Source organism: Rhinolophus sinicus, chromosome 17, assembly GCF_057876585.1.
Source record: "Rhinolophus sinicus isolate RSI-liver-muscle chromosome 17, RSI-T2T, whole genome shotgun sequence".
Taxonomy (NCBI): Eukaryota; Metazoa; Chordata; class Mammalia; order Chiroptera; family Rhinolophidae; genus Rhinolophus; species Rhinolophus sinicus.
The window spans coordinates 163930264-163953047 of NC_142517.1; the positions used below are offsets into that span (position 1 = coordinate 163930264).

General features: G+C 32.1%; 1 protein-coding gene across 4 annotated transcripts in view; it reads right to left on the minus strand.

The window, feature by feature from the left end:
• LNPK (lunapark, ER junction formation factor) overlaps positions 1–22784 on the minus strand; it is a 77916-nt gene that overhangs the window by 20787 nt on the left and 34345 nt on the right. For all 4 annotated transcript variants that reach the window (XM_088794491.1, XM_074338307.2, XM_074338301.2 and 1 more), the window contains exons 7-9: positions 19179–19262; positions 19045–19096; positions 5286–5498 (exon numbers count right to left, since the gene is read on the minus strand). In XM_088794491.1, coding sequence (XP_088650617.1) covers positions 5286–5498; positions 19045–19096; positions 19179–19262 — 349 coding nt within the window. The remainder of the gene's footprint in view (positions 1–5285; positions 5499–19044; positions 19097–19178; positions 19263–22784) is intronic.

Genomic DNA, 22784 nt, shown 5'->3' on the forward strand with positions numbered 1-22784 from the left:
CTGTTGTGGAGACATAGTTTTGGCTATTGCACGTTGGAGCAGTGGTCTGATTAAAGAACTTTGTGGTATTCATAAAAATGAAAAAAGGAGACTATTTAACATGGAGAGGATATAGAATTGAAGACTCAATATTTCTACTTTGGAAATTTGTTTTTGTTTCCATTGACCCTGTTTGGTGCAAAGGGCTCTCTCTGGCATTGAATTGATGGAATAAATAAAACTTATCTATGCTTTACATCATTACAAATCTAAAAATATTTCCAAAGTTCAGGGACAGGCTAGCTCCACACTAGCACAGAAAGCTTTTACTAAAGTGGCAGTGGCACTTAATATTTGTCTAGGTAGCGCCTGTGGACCTGTGTCCTTGTACAGGATCTTAGGTCATCAACAAACGCTTTACAGCAGTGTGTTCTGAAGACTATCAAGCTAGATCTGGGAGGGCTGGATGCTCTCTGAATACTTAGCACTGCAGGGACAGGCTCCTTTGTGCTGAAACAATCAGTGGCTGACTGATGGGGATGTAACCTGTGCACTCAAAACTGAGGTCCTGTGAGTGAGAGGGAATCTACTGCCAAGCCCCACAGACATTGCTCCCATTAAAAAATATATAAATTCCTTCTGAACCACATGTCCTCCATTTCTTACAGCAAATTCATCGCTATTATAATCTTACGGGATCATCATCATACATGCGACCCATAGTTAACCGAAACATCATTTTGTGGTACATGATTACATACATTCTTTTCAAGTGAACATAAAACATTTATCAAAACAGATGATATTCTGAGAAATAAAACAAGTCTGAATACATCTTAGAAGATTCAAATAATACAAAGTATGTTTTCTGACTACATTAGAATTGAATTAAAAATCAGCAACAAAAAGACATCAGAAAAATCTCCAAATATTTAGAGACTAAATCACATACATCTGAAAAATTTAGAGCCAAAGGAAAAAAATTAAAAGGGAAATTAGAAAGTATTTTAAATTGAGTAAAAATTTTAAAAACATCAAATTTATGATATGCAGCTAAAGCAGCACTTGGAAGAAAATTTGTAACACTAAACACCTACAAAAGAAGATAGGTCTACAATCCATGAATTTGTCTTCTACCTTAGGAAACTAAAAGCAAAAAGCAAATGAAGGTAAAAAGAACAAAAGACATATTAAAGATAAATAATAATAAAGGTAAATAATAAATATTTAAAAAGAGAAAAGTAATAAAATAGAAAATACAAATATAATATAAAAAAAGCTGGTTCTTTGTGAAGATCAATAAAATTGGTAAACCTCTAGCCAGACTTATCAGAAAAAGAGAGGGAAGATACAAAATACTGTTATCAGGAATGAGAGAAATAGCATAAATCCAGATTGTAAGGATAATAAAAGTATACTATGGATAACTCTATGCCAAATAATTCTATAAGTTAGGTGAAATAGACAAATTCCTTGAAAGACTACAAAACTACCACAGCTCACTCAACAAGAAATAGATAACCATTCAATATGCTAAATTTTGTTAAGAATTTTTGCCTCTGTGTTCATGAGGGATATTAATCTGTTGTTTTTCTTTTAAAGGTTTAATTTTTAGTTTTAGAGAAAACCTCTCCTACAAGTAAAATACCAGGTCAAAATGTTTCAACCTATAATTTCTACCTAACATTTAAGAAAGAAATAATATCAATTCTACACAAACTTATCTATAAAATTGAAGATAAGGGACTACTTCTCATACTAAATATAAGGCCAGCATTACACAGATACGAAAATCAAAGACATTACAAAAAAATAGAGAGATATAGATATATAGATATATATATTACAGACCAATATCCCTCAGGAAAATTGATGTAAATATTTTTACAAAATTTTAGCAAATTGAACTCAACAATATCTATAAAAAATAAAACATCATGACAAAGTGAGATCTAACCCAGGAAAGCAAGGTGGTTTAACATTTAAAAATCAATCAATGTATTTCACATACGAATAGATGTTGAAACAAAAAAAATAAACTAAAACCCCATGAGCATCTCAATAGATGCAGAAAAGCATTTGACAAACTCCATAATCTATTACTAATAAAAACTTTCAGCTCATTAGGAATAGAAGGGTACTTCTCCAACCTGAAAAAGCTATCTATATTAAAAAAAAAAAAAAAGAAAAGAAAGAAATACCACCAACCTTCAGCTAACATCATGCTGACTGGTAAAAAAGTAATCACTTTTCTCAGATTAGCAATAAGGCAAAGATGTCTGCTCTCACCACGTCTATTCAACATTGTACTAAAGGTTCTAGCTAGTATAATAAAGCAAGAAAAAAAATAAAAAGAATCAAGATTAAAAAGGAAGAAGTAGAACTGTCTTTATTCACAAACAATGTGATAGTCTATGCAGAAAATACTATGAAACCTATTTAAAAAGCTATTAGAATAAGTGAATTTAGCAAGATTATAGGCTATAAGGTCAATATACAAAAATCAACTGTATTGCTATAGATATTAACAATGAACAATTGGAAACAGTTTTTTAAAAAACCACTTACAATTTGATCAAAAATATAAAATTAGATGTACATTTAACAAAAAAATGTGCAAAACCTATATACTGAACACTGTGAAACACTGCTGAGAGAAACTTAAGATCTAAATAAATGGAGAGATATACTGAGTTCGTGTAATAAATTATGCAATATCAGAAGAGAGGAATAAAGAGTGTGGGGTAAAAGAATAACCTAGAATTTAGTTAATGATTTACATCATATAAAAACAGTAACAACAAGAATAGAGTTACACATTTAAACTTTATGAATTGTAACTCCACAATCTTGAAAAGTAAAAGAGAACTGTTTGCAGGAGATAACTCTGAACTGAGACCCAACACAGAAGAAGGCACTGAGAAGAAGGTGGGAGAATAAAATAAGTAAGATTTGACGCTTGCCTTTGTAAAACAAGGCAGGATGAACATAAGAGTAAGATGGGTAGCAATGGAGATTTACATGGAGACCTCCCAGAAGACTTTGAAACAAAATGAGACCTTGTTGGAACAAGTCTTTCAATACAAAGATACAAGGTTTTCAAAAAGACTAACAAAAACTTTAAAGCATTCAAGAATGACTTTAGGATAGAAATATTATATAAATATTTTAAAGAATACGAGATTTGCTTTACAAATAATCACAAACCTAAAGGCTGTTACCATCTTAAAAAAAAGGTCAAATGATGTTAAAATTGTAGCTATCAGTAAATAAAATTTAAGTTCTAGAATAAGCTCTGAGTATTAAAAACCAAGTACAATTTTTAGATTTTATCAGATAAGTTATTTGTTTACTTGTATTAACAACATTCAATCATTACCATCAAAAAATAAACTTTAATGCAGACATTGTCATCCCTCATCAAATTTTCAACTTGAATAAGCATGCCAAATTAGATTTTGAAAGCATTTAAGTCAAGTTAACTTATGCTGGAATATTTTACTTCTGCATGTTTAAAATTAAAATGTCCATAAAGGACTCTGTATACATAAAACAACAGATTTCACAAAAATATCTTAAACCCCTCACATACTTAATAACTTTTAAATAATGCATCTTTGCATTCATACTGTTAAGGATAACAGTTATTAATACAAACATCAAGAGCAATCATTGTAGGAATACTGGTCATTTTTACACAGCTTGGCAAATTATCAAGTACCTGCTGGTTATTAATTTTCAAACATATGGGAGCCCTGTGGTAATACACATTAAATTGATTCTCTTCCACAAATATGGCATAATGAAAAAATGAATTATTAATCTTCTCTATAAGAAATCACTTAACTCATTCATATTTTTGGCAATGTTCAACTTAAATACAAACAGTCTTTTACAGATAAACTACTTAAAAACTTTAGTAAAATATGTTATATTTACATGATCACAAAATGTAGGCCATTATTCCTTCTATAATCCTATTCTTACATGTGTGATACAGTTTTTATTTATATAACTTGCTAAACTTCTGTTTCTTTGAAACTAGATACACAAATGTATAAAATATATGCATTTTCACAAAAATGTTTATTTCATTAAACAACAAAGAATTTTATAAATCGTGTGTATCTCAAATCAGTCAGATAACAACAGGAAAATGAATAATTTTCTATTTAATTTTTCTCAATTTCACAAAATATATGGCTGCCTTAAGAGACATCATTATACGTAAAATTTTAAAGTTTTTTTCAACTATTTTTAAAATTATGACTTGTATACATTTCATTTGTAGCCAGACTTCTTAATTTGTTTATAAATTAATAGTTTTCTTGTTTTCTAAAATCTTTGGCTGCTGTTTTTGAAGGAAGAGCAGGGAAAAAATCTACTGTAATAGTAACATTTAGATTACTTATTGATATTACATACACGTTAAGTGAACTGAATACCTGATATGAACTACTGACTAGCCTCAAAGTCATTATAAATTATGTTAATAATTAGTCATAAAATACCAAAGTAATCTAAATTAGAATTAAATACCCTAAAAGAAAATAATTTACTATCATATTCAAGTATCTGACATGGGAATCTACATAAAATGATGTGATCTGCTAAAGCAGTGGATTTCTAAGTCCCAATCACATCCAAAAAGAAAGTTACAGGGTAATATAATCTATTATGCTCCAAAAATGCAATATTCTAGTGATCTACCACGCTAAAAAAAGAGAATCCAAAGAAATGAAATAGAGTAAAGGCAGTTAATTTAATAGGACTTTATGCTTTAAAGCATCTGTCAGTAAATACTAATTGTCTGGGTTAAAGAAAGAACAATTTACCAGCACATATTAACAATAGTAGTACTGTATACCACAATGAAGGAATATTCTTCCTGAAATATCTTAAGTAATTGTCATGTTTAAAAATATATGTGAAGGGTTTAGCAAAAAGCATGAATATATTCCAAAAGTGTTCTCTTCTATCCCCATTTTATATAAATCTGGAGCCACTCTAAAGCTGAATATAAAAAGATATGCTATACTGTTGACTATAGAATACTACAAAGTTTTATTGCCATTTAAACAAAGAAGCCATAACAGTTAAATGAGCTCAAGAAATAGGTTTCAGTATCACAAGGTGCCAGCTGTAAAGAGTTATGGCTAATTGAATATGGAACTCCTGCTTAATCAGATAACTGCTTTGCAATTTCCAAATGAAATGCCATTTCCATACTGTCTGAAAATGGCCCGTTTTATTGGTAACCAGAGAAAACAATATAAACTGTAAATAACATTAAGTGCTCTGTTTACCCATTCCAGGCACTGAAGTAGCAGGGGATCCGAGACGTCTTGGTAACACATTTGACGATAGGCCTGGAGTAAGCGTTCTTTCTGGGGGTCCACCAGGGGCTGAAGTGTCCTTTGGTGGTCCAGGAGATACTGGAACTTGTTGGGGAGGACCCTGGCTAGAGCTTGCTGGTTTTGGAGAAAGGTTTCTTTGAGCTGCAGTTCGCTGACGAATCTCTGACAATAAGAATAAAAAGTATATATTAAATATCCAATATACCACATTAGCCAATACCACAAGTCTTACTTAAACTAATAAAGTGTTGTGCCACCAGAAGGCATCTGTAGGGCCAAACCTGCTTGTAATAAGAACAATGTAACATTGAAAATTGACTATAACAGAGTTCTCCAGTTCTGATCCCAGAAGTCAACTGCATATAGGTATTTACACAACAAGCTTTGATCTCAGTCTATCTACTGATATTACTCTTCAGAATAAATTCAAATGAAATAAAATCATCACCTAATTGAGTGTCATGTCTTTTACAGCAATCCTTCCTAATTTATGATAAAGAAAGTTTATCAGAATTAGTAAAAGTTACAGATTTGTTTTTCAAGATAAAAATAATGATAACTCTAAGAAATGAGTGAATAAGTATATTCTGGAATTATCAAATAATTTATGAAGTAATTACTCTAAGTAGTCAGAGAAATCCTGAAAAAGTATTCTTTAGTATTAAGTACCATGCCCAATCTCCTTAACACTATTGCTACCTTTTTAGTAAGTGTTTTTGGCAATACATTCAATAAAGGAAAACTTCCACTTGGCATAAATAATATATCACCATAAATAAATCTTATCTTGAGTGGCAGAAATAACAAGACTTTCTGTAACAAGGGTTGGCAAATGTGCCAAATCCAGGCTACCGTCTCTTTTTGTAGCTTTACTGAAATACAATCATGCTCTTTTGTTTATATATTGTCTATGGCTGTTTTAAAAGAGTTGAGTAGTTGCAACAGAGACCATATAGCTCTCAAAGCCATTTATTATATTTATTATCTGGCCCTTTACAGAAAGTTTCATGATCTCCTAACTCAATAACATAAAATTCAATTCTATCATTCCCAATTCCCACTAACACTTTACTTGAATGTTGATGGTAAGATCTCAAGAAACACAGCTTTTTAATTCTACACATCACATTAAATTACCACAAATCTTGAAATAGTAGGCTGAAACTACGTAAGTTAAATTTTAATAGGCATGACTGGTAAAAATGCATAATTCCAAAAGTAAAATACTTTAGATTTGGACTCTATTTCACAGTTAAAGATTTTCGTGAAAAGTTCATTGCAATAAAAAATACAGCTTCAGCATCAGATTTCAGTTTACCACAATCTAGTCTACTAGTTAAGAACCTGGGCCCTGTGGTCAGAAAAGTGTGGTTAGAATCCTGGCTGTTGCTACATTTCCTTAAATGGATTAACTTCACTAAGCCTGTTTCTTTATCTATAAAATTAGGGTAATACTATTCTTAACTCATAGAATTGTTATGAGGATTAAATAAGATAATATCTATAAATTGATAGCTCACATTTATTGAATACCTATTTCAGAGGACAGTGTTTTCACACAACTAAGTATTTTCAAATGACTAGTTAATTATAATGACTGGGACGAACTAACTTTCCACTGATTCTTACTGTAGTCTCTAATCTAACCACTGCAATAATTACAAGCATGTCATCACATATAAATGCATAAATGAAACTGTCTATATTTGGCTATTTTCCATGCAGTTTATATAGAAAATTTCTGATTTTACCTGGACTAATTATACCCTAATATCTCCTACAAATTAGCGGGTCACTTAATGATCACAAGGGACACCTTAAAAAGTAGTTACACATTAAGAAAGCCATTAAATGCTTCAAAAGGTACTAAGATCAGTGAAATCATTAAGATTAGGTCATTAAAACTAATTTAAAAAACAAGGCATTAAATATTGTAAATCATTTTTTGCAGATTTTCAGGTAAAACGTAACTCAAAAAAATGACATTTTCTTCCAGATAAATGAAAGTTTTTTCCATAAACTAGTAACATAGTTGTTTATTACAGATAAATGAAATGTTTAACCTTTATTAGATATGTAAATGAAAGTTTAACCTTTATTAGAGTACATTAAAAGTAGCTATTATCCTTCTACTTCTTGAACAAAGACGAGACTGCTTCTTCTGAATGTGCATATACTCTGTGAAAATTAACCAAAGCACACTTTTACCACTCTTCATGTGCTACTGAAAGGTGAGGTCTACGAATAACTAGTAAGCAAGGAACATGAGGTCTGGCATTCCATAAGAGAGACTTGGCTTAATAACGTCTAAGTTGCAATTTAGGCAGACAGAGGGGGAGAAATATTAGAGTCAGTAAAGGGAAAAATACAGTTCCATCGTTTTCAAAGGAAAAGCAAGTAACAAAGAGTTACAATATCAATAGTTAAAAATAGCTAATGATACAGTCTAAATCTATATTTGCTAAAGTGTTACGAAATATGAGTATTTTGTTAATCTCAATTTAAAATATCTAAGATTTCTCAACTTTAAGTCAGCTTGCCATTCACAAATGCCTTGTACTATAATTACTCCAAAAAGTTTCTAGTACTCAACAAAGTAGTCATATTGGTTATATTCAACATTTCCTACACTTAAATGTAAAATAGCACCCCCCAAAAAAGATTTACCCACATCAATCTGGTAAAGTATCATAAGGAATGTTCCATAAGGTCAATTCTTGACCTGAGGATGTTCTAACATACTTATCAATGACCAGTCAATGATTTGATAAAAATCACTCTCACTGAATATGAGGACATGTCTATATTTTCAAATTCAAAATTAAGCAAATAAAATCAAAATAAGATTAAAAACTACAATACCACGATAAACAAAAGGTAGAAAAGTTTAAATAATGATAAAACAGGATGATTGCTAAAGCAAAGACTCTGGGATTAAAGTGTCTTAATTTAAATTTTAGCTCCATCCTGTTTATTAGATGTGCATATAGCCTTTTCCAAGTTAATAACATCTCTAAGTTCAGGCTCCTTAAAATGTGAATATTTACCTCTTATGGTAAGATTAAATGAGACCATCAGTGCAAAGAGATTAGCCAGAACACAGAAAAAGTACTTAATGAGCAATAACCAATATAAGTAGTATACATCTAAAGGTTGCAGAGATTATAATAAATCAAAAACCAAGCAACCTAGAATTTCTAAATCAATTAAAATAAAATAGATATGAATTTACAAGTTAAATGTTTTCCTAAAGTTATTTGTAAACTTGTTTAAATGTGTAACTTCACAATTTATGTAAAACTTTAAATCTATAACTCTAACTTGTTATTAAATAATTCTTGAGATGAATGTGCTATAATACCAATAATTATCTCTTAATTTATCAGATTTTAAATACTGTTTCTTTACATACTGGTGGAAGGTTTTGTCTTTGCTTTGGTATTAAGCTGTAGTAGGAAGAACACCATACAATAGTTAGCAGGCCTGCATTTTCATCCTAGCTGATACCACCTGTTCTTATGAGAACTTAAAAGTCTTTTATTCATTCTAGGTTTCAAATTTCTTTAAAAAGTGTTGGCAGTACTACAAACACAATCCTCATATTTTCCCTAACACTAGTCAAAGACTTTCAGAACTATTGTGTCCAGTTCTAAGCCTCATAAGAAAAACTTTCAATAAATTTTAGTAATGAGGAAAAAAAAAAATCTTTAAGCCTATGAATGACTCACATATGCAGATGTGAAAACTTAAATTTAGGGTGAATTTGGCTCTTTAGAAGTATGATTATAAGATGCAGTTACGTCAGATGTGGTAATACATCTTCAGGAGAGTTTCTATTTTTCAATTTACTTATATTCCGGTCTCTATTATTTAAATTTATACAAATATAATTCCTTTAAATAACCAAAATAAGAAAGATCACACATCTGATGTCTCTTACTTTCAAATATTCTAAACTCTACATTCACCATAACATCTTCACATCCTCTTCACACTAACCTCTTTTAAATACAGCTTCTGCCATACTTCTCTACTAAAATTGTTTTCTCAATAAGTTGGTGGCTTTCTATTAACAGAAATGATTCCATAACATCTTCCTTCAAATAGAGGCAAAGATTTTTGAAAAAAGAAAAACTTCCCCAACATTTCACTTCTTAACACAGCACAATCTGGTTTTGGTCCTTCTTTGCTACCACAGTAACCCCCACCACTGGAAAGTACCACTGCTTTGGTTACACCACCATTATTGTTATTAGCATAGCTGCTCTTCTAGGCGCTTTATGTGAGTTTACTAATTTCATCAATATTTAGATCTTTGAGATAACTCCTATCCCCAGTTTTCAAAAGGAAAAACAAAAGCTCAGAAGCTAAGTAACTTACCAAAAGTCTCACAGTGAAATAAGATGGAGCCAGGATTCAAATCCCAGTTTTTATGACACTACCACCCTCATCTGTTACGCAACCTGTCAGATGCAATGGTCTCATCTGTCTTCTACTTACCTGACCCTTTGCAGACTATAGCAGTGGGTGCCAGCTCTACTACACTTCAACTTTTTTAGATGCCAGTTTAATTCTGTTGTTAACGCTGATCATTCCTTCTGTCTTTTTCCTGGGCTCCTCTTTCTCCACCTACCCTTACAGGGTTTTGCCATAGCTCCTCTTACTGTTTTCTCTCCCTGGGCAATTACACTCAATTCCATAGTTTCAGTAACTGTCACCCATACTTCCCAATGATTCCTAATCTGTATCTACAGTCTCAATCTTCTTCCTGAGCTCCGTAAGAAATAATCAACTGCCTATAAGCCGCACCACCTGGATGTAATTCCTACACAACAGTTCCAAAAGCAAATGCATTACGTATCTTCTACACAATTACTCCAATTCTCATGTTCCTTATCTTGCTTAAAACACTAACATCTAACCAGTAACCCAAACCAAAAGTAACCTAAGTGATATGTTGACTCCTCCTCCCACTCCCCTATTTCCAAATCTGATTGCCATCAAGTCTTGTCAATCTACTCTTAAATCTGAATTCTCTTAAATCTCTTTTTCAACTCCTTTGCCACAACTTTAGTGCAGGCCTTTATTGCTTACCTACGAATATATTGGATGATAACCGTGTTTCCCCAAAAATAAGACCTAGCCGGACAATCAGCTTTAATGCGCCTTTTGGAGCAAAAATTAATATAAGATCCAGTCTTATTTTACTATAATATAAGACCAAGTCTTATCTAAAATAATATAAGACTAGGTCTTATATTAATTTTTGCTCCAAAAGATGCATTAGAGCTGATTATCCGGCTAGGTCTTATTTTCAGGGAAACACAGTATCCTAACTGATTTCCATGTCTGCAGCCTTGCTCTCTCCAATCCATCCTCCATGTTAAAAAAAAAAAAGGACAAAAATCATATGATTATATCAATTGATGCAGAAAAAGCGTTTGACAAGATACAACATCCATTTATGATTAAAACACTTAATAAAATAGGTATAGAAGGAAAATACCTTAACATAATAAAGGCCATATATGACAAGCCCTCAGCTAATCTCATAATTAATGGTGAAAAACTGAAGCCCTTTGCTCTACATTCAGGAACACGACAGGGCTGTCCCCTATCACCTCTGCTTTTCAACATAGTGTTGGAAGTCCTTGCCAGAGCAATCAGGCAAGAGAAAGAAATAAAAGGCATCCAAATTGGGAATGAAGAAGTTAAATTATCACTCTTTGCAGATGACATGATGCTATATATAGAAAACCCTAAAGACTCCACCAAAAAGCTATTAGAAACAATCAACAAATACAGTAAAGTTGCTGGCTTCAAAATCAACGTACAAAAGTCCATTGCATTCCTATATACTAATAATGAAATCTCAGAAAAAGAAATACAAAAAACAATTCCTTTTGCAATTGCAGCAAAAGGAATAAAATACCTAGGAATAAACTTAACCAAGGATGTGAAGGAACTATATGCTGAAAACTATAAGACATTTTTGAAAGAAATTGAAGAAGACACAAACAAATGGAAAGACATTCCATGCTCATGGATTGGAAGAATCAACATAGTTAAAATGGCCATACTACCCAAAGCAATATACAGATTTAATGCAATCCCCATCAAAATCCCAATGGCATTTTTTAAAGAAATAGAACAAAAAAATCATCAGATTTGTTTGGAACCACAAAAGACCCCGAATAGCCAAAGCAATCTTAAGAAAAAAGAACAATACTGGAGGTATCACACTTCCTGACTTTGGCCTGTACTACAGGGCTACAATAATCAAAACAGCATGGTATTGGCAGAAAAACAGACACATAGACCAATGGAATAAAATTGAGAACCCAGAAATAAAACCACATAAATATGGACAGATAATTTTTGACAAAGAAGCTAAAAACATACAATGGAGGAAAGACAGCCTCTTCATGAAATGGGGCTGGGAGAATTGGATAGCCACGTGCAAAAGAATGAAACTGGACTGCTGTCACCATGTACCAAAATTAATTCAAAGTGGATCAAAGACTTAAGCATAAGACCTGACACAATAAACTGCATAGAAGAAAACATAGGTACTAAACTTATGGACCTTGGGTTCAAAGAGCATTTTATGAATTTGACTTCAAAGGCAATTGAAGTAAAAGCTAAAATAAACGAATGGGACTACATGAAACTTAAAAGCTTCTGCACAGAAAAAGAAACCATCGACAAAATAAAGAGGCAACCAACTGAATGGGAGAAGATTTTTGCAAACAGTGCCTCCGATAAAGGGCTAATATCCAAAATATACAAGGAACTCATACAACTCAAAACAAAAAAACAAACAACCCAATTGAAAAATGGGCAGAGGACCTGCAGAGACATTTCTCCAAAGAGGACATACAAATGGCAAATAGACATATGAAAAAATGCTCAACATCACTAATCATCAGAGAAATGCAAATAAAAACCACAATGAGATATCACCTCACCCCAGTCAGAATGGCTATCATCAATAAGACAAATAGTAACAAGTGTTGGAGAGGCTGTGGAGAAAAAGGAACCCTCATACACTTGGTGGTAATGCAGACTGGTGCGGCCGTTATGGAAAGCAGTGTGGAGGTTCCTCAAAAAATTACGAATAGAATTACCTTATGACCCAGCAATCCCTCTCCTGGGTATCTACCTCAAAAATCTGAAAACATTTATACATAAAGACACGTGTGCTCCAATGTTCATTGCAGCTTTGTTTACTGTGTCCAAGACATGGAAACAACCAAAATGTCCTTTGATAGATGAATGGATAAAGAAGTTGTGGTATATATACACAATGGAATACTATTCGGCACTAAGAAAACCATCCCATTTGCTATCAAGATCAAAAGAGATTAATGATTTCTACTTTAATCTTCAATATATCCCACGGAACACAAGTGAGTAAACTCTAAAAACCTACTTAAATAAGAAGTTAAAATCCATTTGCTAGAGCCATTAATTTTTTCTGCAATACTTATTGATTTCAAATTTAGCTGTGGCAGGATACAATTGACTTTTCTTTTGCTAATTTTATCAGTAGAGACGTAGTGTTATGTACAAAGGTAAAAGAGAATGTATAGGTAGCTTCCTTTTAAAACAAATATAGAAGGGTCTGTTAAGAATTTATTTTAGCTATCGGATGTCATCATCTCATAATCTTATCAGCCCCCCTACTTCAGCCATTCACTCCTATGGTCCTATCTAGTCCTATATCCTTGCCATTAAGGATAAGTACATCCCTCTCAAGTTCAAGTATCCCACTCTCAAAGAACACTTACCTTTCCAGCTTATTTCCTCTATTATTCTTTCAACTCCAAGGGGATCTATGATCCATTAATTATTAGTTATTAAAGGGGTCAGCAAATATTTTTCATAAAGCGTCATACATTAATATTTTAGACTTTGTCGACCACATACAATTTCTGTTGCATATTCTCATTCTTCTTTGTTATTTCTTAGAACACTGTAAAAATGTAAAACCAACAGCCATAATAATTTCAACAGCCATGTAAAAGAGCTGTTGGCCCAGATTTGCAGGCTGCAGTTTGCAGACCCCTATATTAATACTGCCAATACCTTTTGACCATTTATCAGCCCCCTCTCATGTCCTTATTTACCTCATGATCATCTTAGATTCCATAATACATTGTTATAATCACTTCCTTGTTATACAACTGCACCTCCCTGCCCCTTTATCACTTTATCAAACCCATTAGGCAAAACCCCAGCTCTGGTTAAAACCAACTCTCGGCCTACTCCATGCCTGTTCCCATACAGCTAAACACAACTGGAAAACACACACAACCATGCTTTAAATTCATGACCATTAACTCTAAGTGGATGTTAGTGTCCCCTGGCCTTCCTACATTTTCCTAATCTACTTACTCTCTCTCCTAGAGAATTATTTTATACCTTCTCTTCAGAACCCCAACATCTTCCCCATCCTCACTCTCACTGGGAAAAAAGATAAAACCAGAAGAAAATTCCCACCACCTTCCCATATCTCTGTCTTCCCTCCTTACTATAGTTATCAAAAGCCAACTCTTCCATTTGTACCCGAAACCCCACCCCTTCATGCCTCCTCACGGACAGTTCTCCATCAATTGTCCCCACTCTCTCCTCCATCATCAATTATTCTGTGTCTTCTATGCCATTCCCAGTAGCACACAAACATGCTATCATTTTTTTCATACAGAAAATGCTTCCCCCCTCTAGCTTTTTAATCAAAAGAATTGTCTCTCGTTATTGTCTCCAACATCTCTATCCCCATACTTTCTTAAATTCACTTATCAGATTTTTGTCCCCATTCTTCCACCAAAACTTTTCTTTTCAAGATCACCAAGGACCTCAACATTGCTAAAATCAGTGTTGAATTCTCAACCCTCAACTTACTTGGCATTAATTTTTGTCACTACTTTGAAATACTCTCTTCAATTAGCATCCCAGACTCCACACTCTTCTGGGCTTCATATCTCAGTGACCACTACTCAGTTTCTTTTTCTGGTTCCTCTTCATTACTCTCAGTATCTTAATTTTCGAGTGCCCTAGGGTGGCCTTGGTCCTTTTCTTTCCCCACACTTACATCCTTGGTGACCATTTCCAGTCTTGTGGTTTTAATACCACCCACATACTGATGACACCCAAAATTTATATCTTCAACCCAGATAATTCCTGTTTGCCAGACTCATACTCAAATCTTCCTTAAAATCTCCACTTGGATGTCTATCTAGTAGGCATCTCAGATATACATGTCAAATCCTGCTCTTCACCACCTCACCTCAACCCCCTCCAAAAAGTGTTCCACTTGCAATATCTACCATCTCAATAAATGGCAACTCTATCTTCCCAGTTATTCAGGTAAAAATACTGGAGATCATCTCTTACTCCTTATTCTCTGACCCTATATTCAACCCATCAGGAAATCTTCCACCTTCAAAATATGCAGGCTCTTACTACTTCTTACACCACCTCCAGTGTGACTAACTCAAGGTCCAAGTCACCCTCAGTGCTTTCCTAGATTATAGCAACAGCTTCTTAGGTCGTCTCCCTGCTTCCACCTTTGTTTCCTTTGCAGCCTCAACACAGTAAGCTGCCTTTTAAAACATAATTTAGATCATGTAAATTCTCTGTTCAAAACAAAAAAGTAAAACATTTTTTTTAAATCATTGAAAAATGAAGTTCTTATGGTCTACATTCTACATACAAGGCTCTCTACGATCCTTTGTTGCCTCTCTTACTGCTTCTCCTATTCCTCTCCACATGCTTCAATCCAGTCCAGCCATACTGGCGTCCTTTCTATTTCTAGAGCAGTCTGGGCATGCTCTCTACTTCGTCTTTACACTTATTGATTCCTCTGTCTGGAATGTTCTTTCCTCAGATATCAGTAGGGCTCATTCTCTCACTTATTTCATGTCTTTGATCAAATACTTATAAATGTGGCCTTCCTTGACAACCCTATTTAAAACTTCAACCCATCCTCACTCAAGCCACTCCCTATTCATCAATTCATCAGCATGTCTTTATTTTCACAGATAAATTTATATATATACACACATACAAAAAGAGAGAGATTTTTGTTTGTTTGTTTTGTTCACTACCATGTTTCCCCAAAAATAAGACCTAGCCAGACAATCAGCTCTAATGCGTCTTTTGGAGCAAAAATTAATATAAGACCCAGTCTTATTTTACTGTAAGACCAGGTATAATATAATATATAATATAATATAATATAATATAATATAATATAATATAATATAATATAATATAATATAATACAATATAATACTGGATATCATACCAGGACTTATATTAATTTTTGCTCCAAAAGATGCATTAGAGTTGACTGTCCGGCTAGGTCTTATTTTCAGGGAAACAGGGTACTATGTCCCCGGGGCCTAAAACAATGCCTGGCAGATACCACAAACTCATTAAACATTATTGAGGAAAAAAAACAACCCTAAATAAATCAGAAGTTAGAACACGGAAGTCAAATTTAATCCTATACACCATATTTCCCCGAAAATAAGACAGGGTCTTATATTAATTTTTGCTCCAAAAGATGCATTACAGTGTATTTTCAGGGGATGTCTTATTTTTTCATGTACAACAATCTACATTTATTCAAATACAGTCATGTCATCTTTTTCTGGAACATCGTCAAAACGTACTAAAAGCGTCTGTCTGGCTGATGATCTCAACTGAGGCTCATTTTCAGGGTAGGTCTTATTTTCAGGGAAACATGGTACCAACTAAACCTTGAACAAAAATTTAGTTTTTTTACCATCCCCAAATAACTAGATTTATTCTCCTATAGAAGCTATTCAGGAATTTACACTGTGACAAATTCCATTTTTCATTAAATCCAAACTTTATTGCTTTTTAATCCAGAAAGGACATAAAATCTTTCCATCTCTCAGTCCATGATTTCTACAGAACTAGAATAAGTGCTAAGCATCCAAGCACCATATCATTCTATTTAATGATATATGTATATTTGTACATATATCTACTTTTTATGTTCATTTATTCCTTCACATCAAATGATGACACTGATTTTCTGGCACAGCCAAAAGAAGCCTAAGAATACATGACAACTAAATGTAATGTGGTATCCTGGATAGGATTCTGAAACAGAAAAAGGACATTAGGTAAAAACTAAGGAAATGTGAATAAACTGTGGATTTTAAGTTAATAATAGTGAGTCAATATTCATTAATGTTAACAAATGTATTCTGTTAATGTAAGATGTTAATAGTAGGTGAAGCTTTGTACACGGGTATATAGGAACTCTTTGTACTAGCTTTGCAATTTTTCTGTAAATCTAAAAATGTTCTAAAAGACGAAATCTATTTAAAAAGGGAGAGGTAGTTGGGTTAATATCATGCCCAGTAAATATTATACTCCTTTTAGTACTAAATCTAAGCAAATCAAAGAATACTATTCTCAAAATCTATAATTAATCTCAGTGTAATATATTTCATTAACAAGTAGGTAATAAAAAATAACAGAATGATACCTACTACACATAAATCAAAGTTCTGTTTTCAGCAATCATGCAAGAGAACTAGTAAAATAAGGACACCACAATTAGATTTATAGTTAGATTTGGAGAGTAAATCTATTCAAGTGCCACATATATGTACATACGTACATCTTCAGTACTTTTTTCTCCTTTCTATTATTTAAGTTCAGAAACAGGTGAAAGAAAAGGAAAGGGAGGGAAAGGGGAAGGAAACAGGAGGCAGAGGGAACGGGGGAGGAAGGGAGGGAGAAAGGAAGGTTGGTTCAAGCAAAGTAAAAAGACTTAACTTTAAACACACAGAAACAGAACTTAAATATAAATAAAACGTATGACAAAGTCATCTGTAAAAATAATGGGAACCTAAAAGAGATATGACAGGATTAATTTAAACAACAAAACTAAATTATAATTCTCAAAAAGTAGGATAAAGTTGAAATAGTTTAGAATTTTTTTAAATAAGGAAAAAATCCAAACAGCAATTAATTACAATAGACCTGGAAGAGCTGGGATTACTACAATAGCACAGTCCAGAAAAAATATTTAAAAAAAAAAATGGTTATAAGCTTCTTATAGTCAAAAACCATTTTTTAATAATTTGTTTATTCCGCATGGTGCCTGTACATTCTTTTAAATAAACAATTCATTTATATATAGCTAAATGTTAATTTTCCAGAAAAGAATATCTAAAAGCAGTACCACAGGAATCCAAAACAGAAAGACCAGCAATGGTTTTTCTATAATTATGATATGACATTAGAAGGAAAAAATGTATTTGGATTTCAAAGTTTCTAAGGAAAGTTAAGTTTAGCTCTTGAAGTAACTTATGCTGCTTAAATATTAATAAATACTTAAAAATGTCAGTAAAGGGGATCATACATCTGACCTTTAGTAAGAGAGAAAAGAACAGAATTTTTCAAAAGTAACAGCAACAGATTTCTGCAAATTATCACATTTTAAAAACATATTCACTAAGGTTATTCAGGAAGTATTTTTGAAAAGTTAGTACCAGTTATACAAAATACTGCAAAAATTACAGAAACCTAGCCTATAGGCCAAAAACTTTTTTTTTTTATAATTACTAGAAAGAAGTATAAATTGTGCAAAAATTTAGACTGATTATTAAAGTAGGAGTTTCATTGCAAGTACCTATGCCTAGTTTATTTTAATAATATGTAAACTTTTACAGTTATCTAAAGAGCAGGCTAATATTTCTAAAACCCAAAATCCTACTTAGGCAATATGGGAGAGGGTGGGGTTCTTCCCACATAGCTCTGCCAATTAGAAAACCTAAAACTATTATGGCTTACTTAGTACCCATCGTCTTTGTGGATATTTATAAAAGAATTGACTTCTCAAAGTTCTAAATGTCATCCTATCTTTATAAACCAGCCTAAATTCTGATGATTTAAAAGGATAGATGTTAAATTTTTCACAATATTATCTTCTATATTTGCTACAAAAGCATTACAAACTGTAGTATTATATTCTAGAGAAGAGAACAAAGAGGGAAGCCAACGTAAACTCAAAAATACTTTTTCACATGCCAGTCTTGGGGATACTCTGTGTAACCAGTCAAAATAATGATTTTTTAAATTTTACATACTATTTAATGACAAAATAAGTCATGGTTTCACTAATAATCTGGGAATATTACCTCAAAAAGAAAGACTTAATGTTATATAGGAGTAATTCAATTTTTTCCTCATTTCTAAATTATTTTATTCTCTTCCTAAATAAAAGTGTTATTTTAGAAGAAACTTCAAATTTGACAAAAATCTTCATTAAATTCACCTCAAAAGTAAATCATAAAAATGTAAGAATTTTCATAACAAAATATTTCATAACAAGATATTTCATAACAAGAATTTTCATAACAAGATCCTTATTTAAAGCGGGGAAAAAACTTACAAAATATTGGTGAAATTACTTAGATTTCAAAGGATTAAAACTAATTATATATTAAAGCTCAACAGATACTTTATCATCATAATCCTATAAAATCAAAATGAAATAAACCTACTGCCATCACTCCAAGTCATATCCCAAATTACCAAATAAAAATTAACATAAAAGCACTCTACATAAATTTTTACACACCTCTATCACACTTTTGAACTCACTTGGATAAATATGGATCTTTCCAACAGCAGCAGCAGTTTGTACAAAGTTATTTACCTTGTCCAGGTCTTGCAGCTACAGCTGCTCCAGCAGATGGCGGCTCAAACTCCTGTCAATTACAATAATGTTATTTCAGTGACCTATTACAATGTGCAATTTGTAATAAAATAGTAGTGATATCACAGACTTACCTTTGCTTTCTTTGAGTCTGGATCAAATCTTTCAAGAATTAATTTAGCTGTTTTATACGTTTCTTTTTCCATGACTTCTTCAAGCTGCGAACAAAAATTTCCATAAATTGTTACATTTTAAAACACACATATTACTTATTTTATAAGTGCTAGTCAAAAAGTGCTCAAATACAAGGCTTAAAATAAACAGCACATAATACATCCAGATAGCATGAAAGACTTCCTACATTCAAATAATGAAAATCCAGATTTTAAAATGACTTCTGACCTCTAATGTTACTTGTATTTAACAGTTTTACTGCAAGGAAATACCAAATATTGCTAATTGTTTACATATAATGAGGAGAATAATTACATGCACCAACTTCAATAATGGAATGTGCAAAAATCTATCAGCCATCATTATTGGAAGTTATTAGACATGACAAGCAAATGACAGGCAATTCCTCAGATTTATTTCCTCACAGCACTTAATGCTATTAATTTAAAGAAGGTCGTTAGCCAAGAGCTTTACAAAATAAAATCTCTGTGCCAATTAACTGCTGTCAGCATCGATTTTAGATTATTTATTAGCAGAAGCAATTAGCTTGCTGCAAATGCAGTGAAAACTCACTAACTGGGAGAACAGCCATGGAATTTGCTCAAATGACTTTAAAAGCTGAAGCTCCCCCTTTTTTATTTAGATTCAAACAACTTTAGAGGGGAAAAACTGAACATAGTAAGAATTTAAGTAAAATTTTTACTGAGTTCTATGCTCACATGAGGGACTGTAATTAAAACATTTCATTATTATAGCATTTTATTTACAATGCACTCAAGTCACTTTACGGCTTAGTACATGGGTTTAATTTTAAAAGTAATCACTAGTAAAGTATCATTTTAGCAGTTATGGCCCAATATCAGAAAAAATTAACTTTAGTGTTAGATAGTCAAAGTTATGACAAATAGCTAATATATAAAATATAATGCTTTTACAAAAATGGAACAGAATCTTTTCCTTCTCAGTGACCACTGATAGGCACTTAGATTCATTAAGTGTCATTTTACAAAGGGCATTTATTTTAAAATGCAATACAGAACACATTTAACAAATTAAAAATACAGTTAAAACTATGCTGCCACAATAGTAGTTAATAGACTCCTCATTAAAAACTCAATTTAACATTTAAAAAGCTAAGTACTTAGATGAATGATTTATCAACCTTGGTTTAGTGAAACTAAAACATTTTTCTAATTATTGCAAAATTATAATAAATTCTCAAAACAAGAAAGTTTAATTTTCTGATGTAAAGGAAATGTTTGTAATATCATTTGAGTTGGAGAAAAACTGGGAATAAGTGTAGAGAGAGGGCATGATAGTATATACACCAAAATTACATAGACTATCAAAGAGCTGAATCCCTGATCTCTACAAATTAATTTTTGACTTTTTAGACCAATGCTGCAGCAATAAAACTTTATATAATGATGGAAATGGTTTATATCTGCAGAATATAGTAGCCACCAAGCCATGTGATAAATGAGCACCTAAAATGTTGCTCATGCAAATGAGGAACTGAATTGTAATTTTATTCTATTTTAAGTAATGAAAATTTAAAAAGCTACATGGGGCTACATAATAGCTTAATTAATACATTTATCCATACAACATTTTAAGTGAATAACTTGTTTTAAATAGACATTCTGATCAGCAGAAAGAACATAAACTTGAAGCTCTGAAGTCAGAAAAGATCTGGGTTCAAAGCACATCTCTTCTTAATCAGCTAGAAAGACTTCAACCAAGTCTGTTAGCCTCAGTTCCCCCTTTTGTAAAGCAGATACATTAAGATCGTATTCATAGTACTGTTGTCCAATTTAAATATGTAGGAGAGAAAGAGTCTATAAAAGTACCTAACACAATAACACATAATCTTCAATGATATCCCAATTATCCAGAATGGCTCTGAAACAAACAAGTGTTTTGAAACAAGTTGGTTTCCAGATATCCAACATATTAATCCCAGAATTTAGGAGTGAGAAACTGGATTCTCAGAATTCCCTAAATTATAAGTTTCTCTGTATTTTTCATAATATTTTATATATTTCAAATAATAATGAATGACATAACAAAGAGTGAATTGTTTTGCTGTGATATGGTTATACTAAAATTTCAGAGTTTTTTATTTAAAAATGAGAATAAAATACATGGTTACTTATTTATTAGGAATCAACATTATTTTGGCAAGATTTTATATTTTAATAACATATAACAATTATTTCTACCTGGTATAGACATTTCATCATAGAGAATACAAAAAAGGAATACTAACACAAAATAAATGTCAAGATTTCTTTTAATTTTGAAAAATTGCACAAAAGTTTAATATTTAAATTATTATTCTTGAAATAAAATTTTAAAACACAAAGCATTAACTGCCCTATCCAATATTCTTGATTTTTGTTTCATGACAAATATTCCAGACACAGAAAAATTTCTTTCATTTTGCACTGACTTTGGTCAAATTATTAATATGCCAAAAAGAATCTTAAATTCAGAGCATTAAGGTACATGTTGCATCATTTAAACTCATGATTTTACAACAATGAAAATATTGTCTGCTTACCCTCATATTGTTTTTGCTGTTGAAATCAATATTGTTTTTACTAATTCAGATTTTATATTATTTTCTGATTTCATATAGGAGTATTTCACAATAACAGTCACATCTTTTCTCTCTGCATTTCTTCTGTTAAAGCATTTACAAAGATCTGTAGCCTATGGTGAATATTCAAACACTGGAAAATGCCAGCAAACATTATTGGGTAATACAAAAATGTAACATTTGAAACGCTAGTGAGGTTATTTAACAGCCCTACACAGAATCACATGCTGAAATTGCCAATTTAAGGACATCCTTTGCTTCCAAAATTTATTTCACGGAATATCATTCACAGGATTTTATAAAAAGTATATTGTGTATATAATTTACTTGTAAGAACAGCTCACCATTAATAACAGGCAGGCACATAAAACATACTTATAACGTGACCACAAAAGCAAGACTGACTAATTAGATTGTGCCACTTCCCTTCTACATGCTTTTGTCCTAGTCCCAGAAATGTCCACATTAACCTACAGCTCAACATGTTAGAATTTTATTCTTGCTTTCAACTGACATTAGTGGACTCCTTTGAACCAGTAACATTTGTAGTTGACTGTTAAGCTTTAATTCTCAGAAAATTATAACACTTCTTCCCATGTTCCCCCTTTCTCAACTGATTTTTCTCAGGATTTGGAAAAACTTAAATTTCCAGGAAAATGCCAGAAAGGAACTACCACATAGAAATACTAATTTGGAAAAAGCACGGCATTTTCATGAAGCCACTTAAAGAGATCATTTTGACTCGTGTTTTAGATGTTGTCTTTCAACTGTTTTGATGGGATGGTCATGGAGGCAGAGGGATTACCTATTGAACAGTGATTTTTAAAAAAAAAAACAAAACTAAAAGTGTTTTTTGAAGACCAACCACAAGTTATGTGGAAAAATAGACACATTCAGACTTGGAAGTTTTTTAGATAAATAAAGATTAATTCCTAGCTTTTAGTAAGTACTTACATTAAGTTCA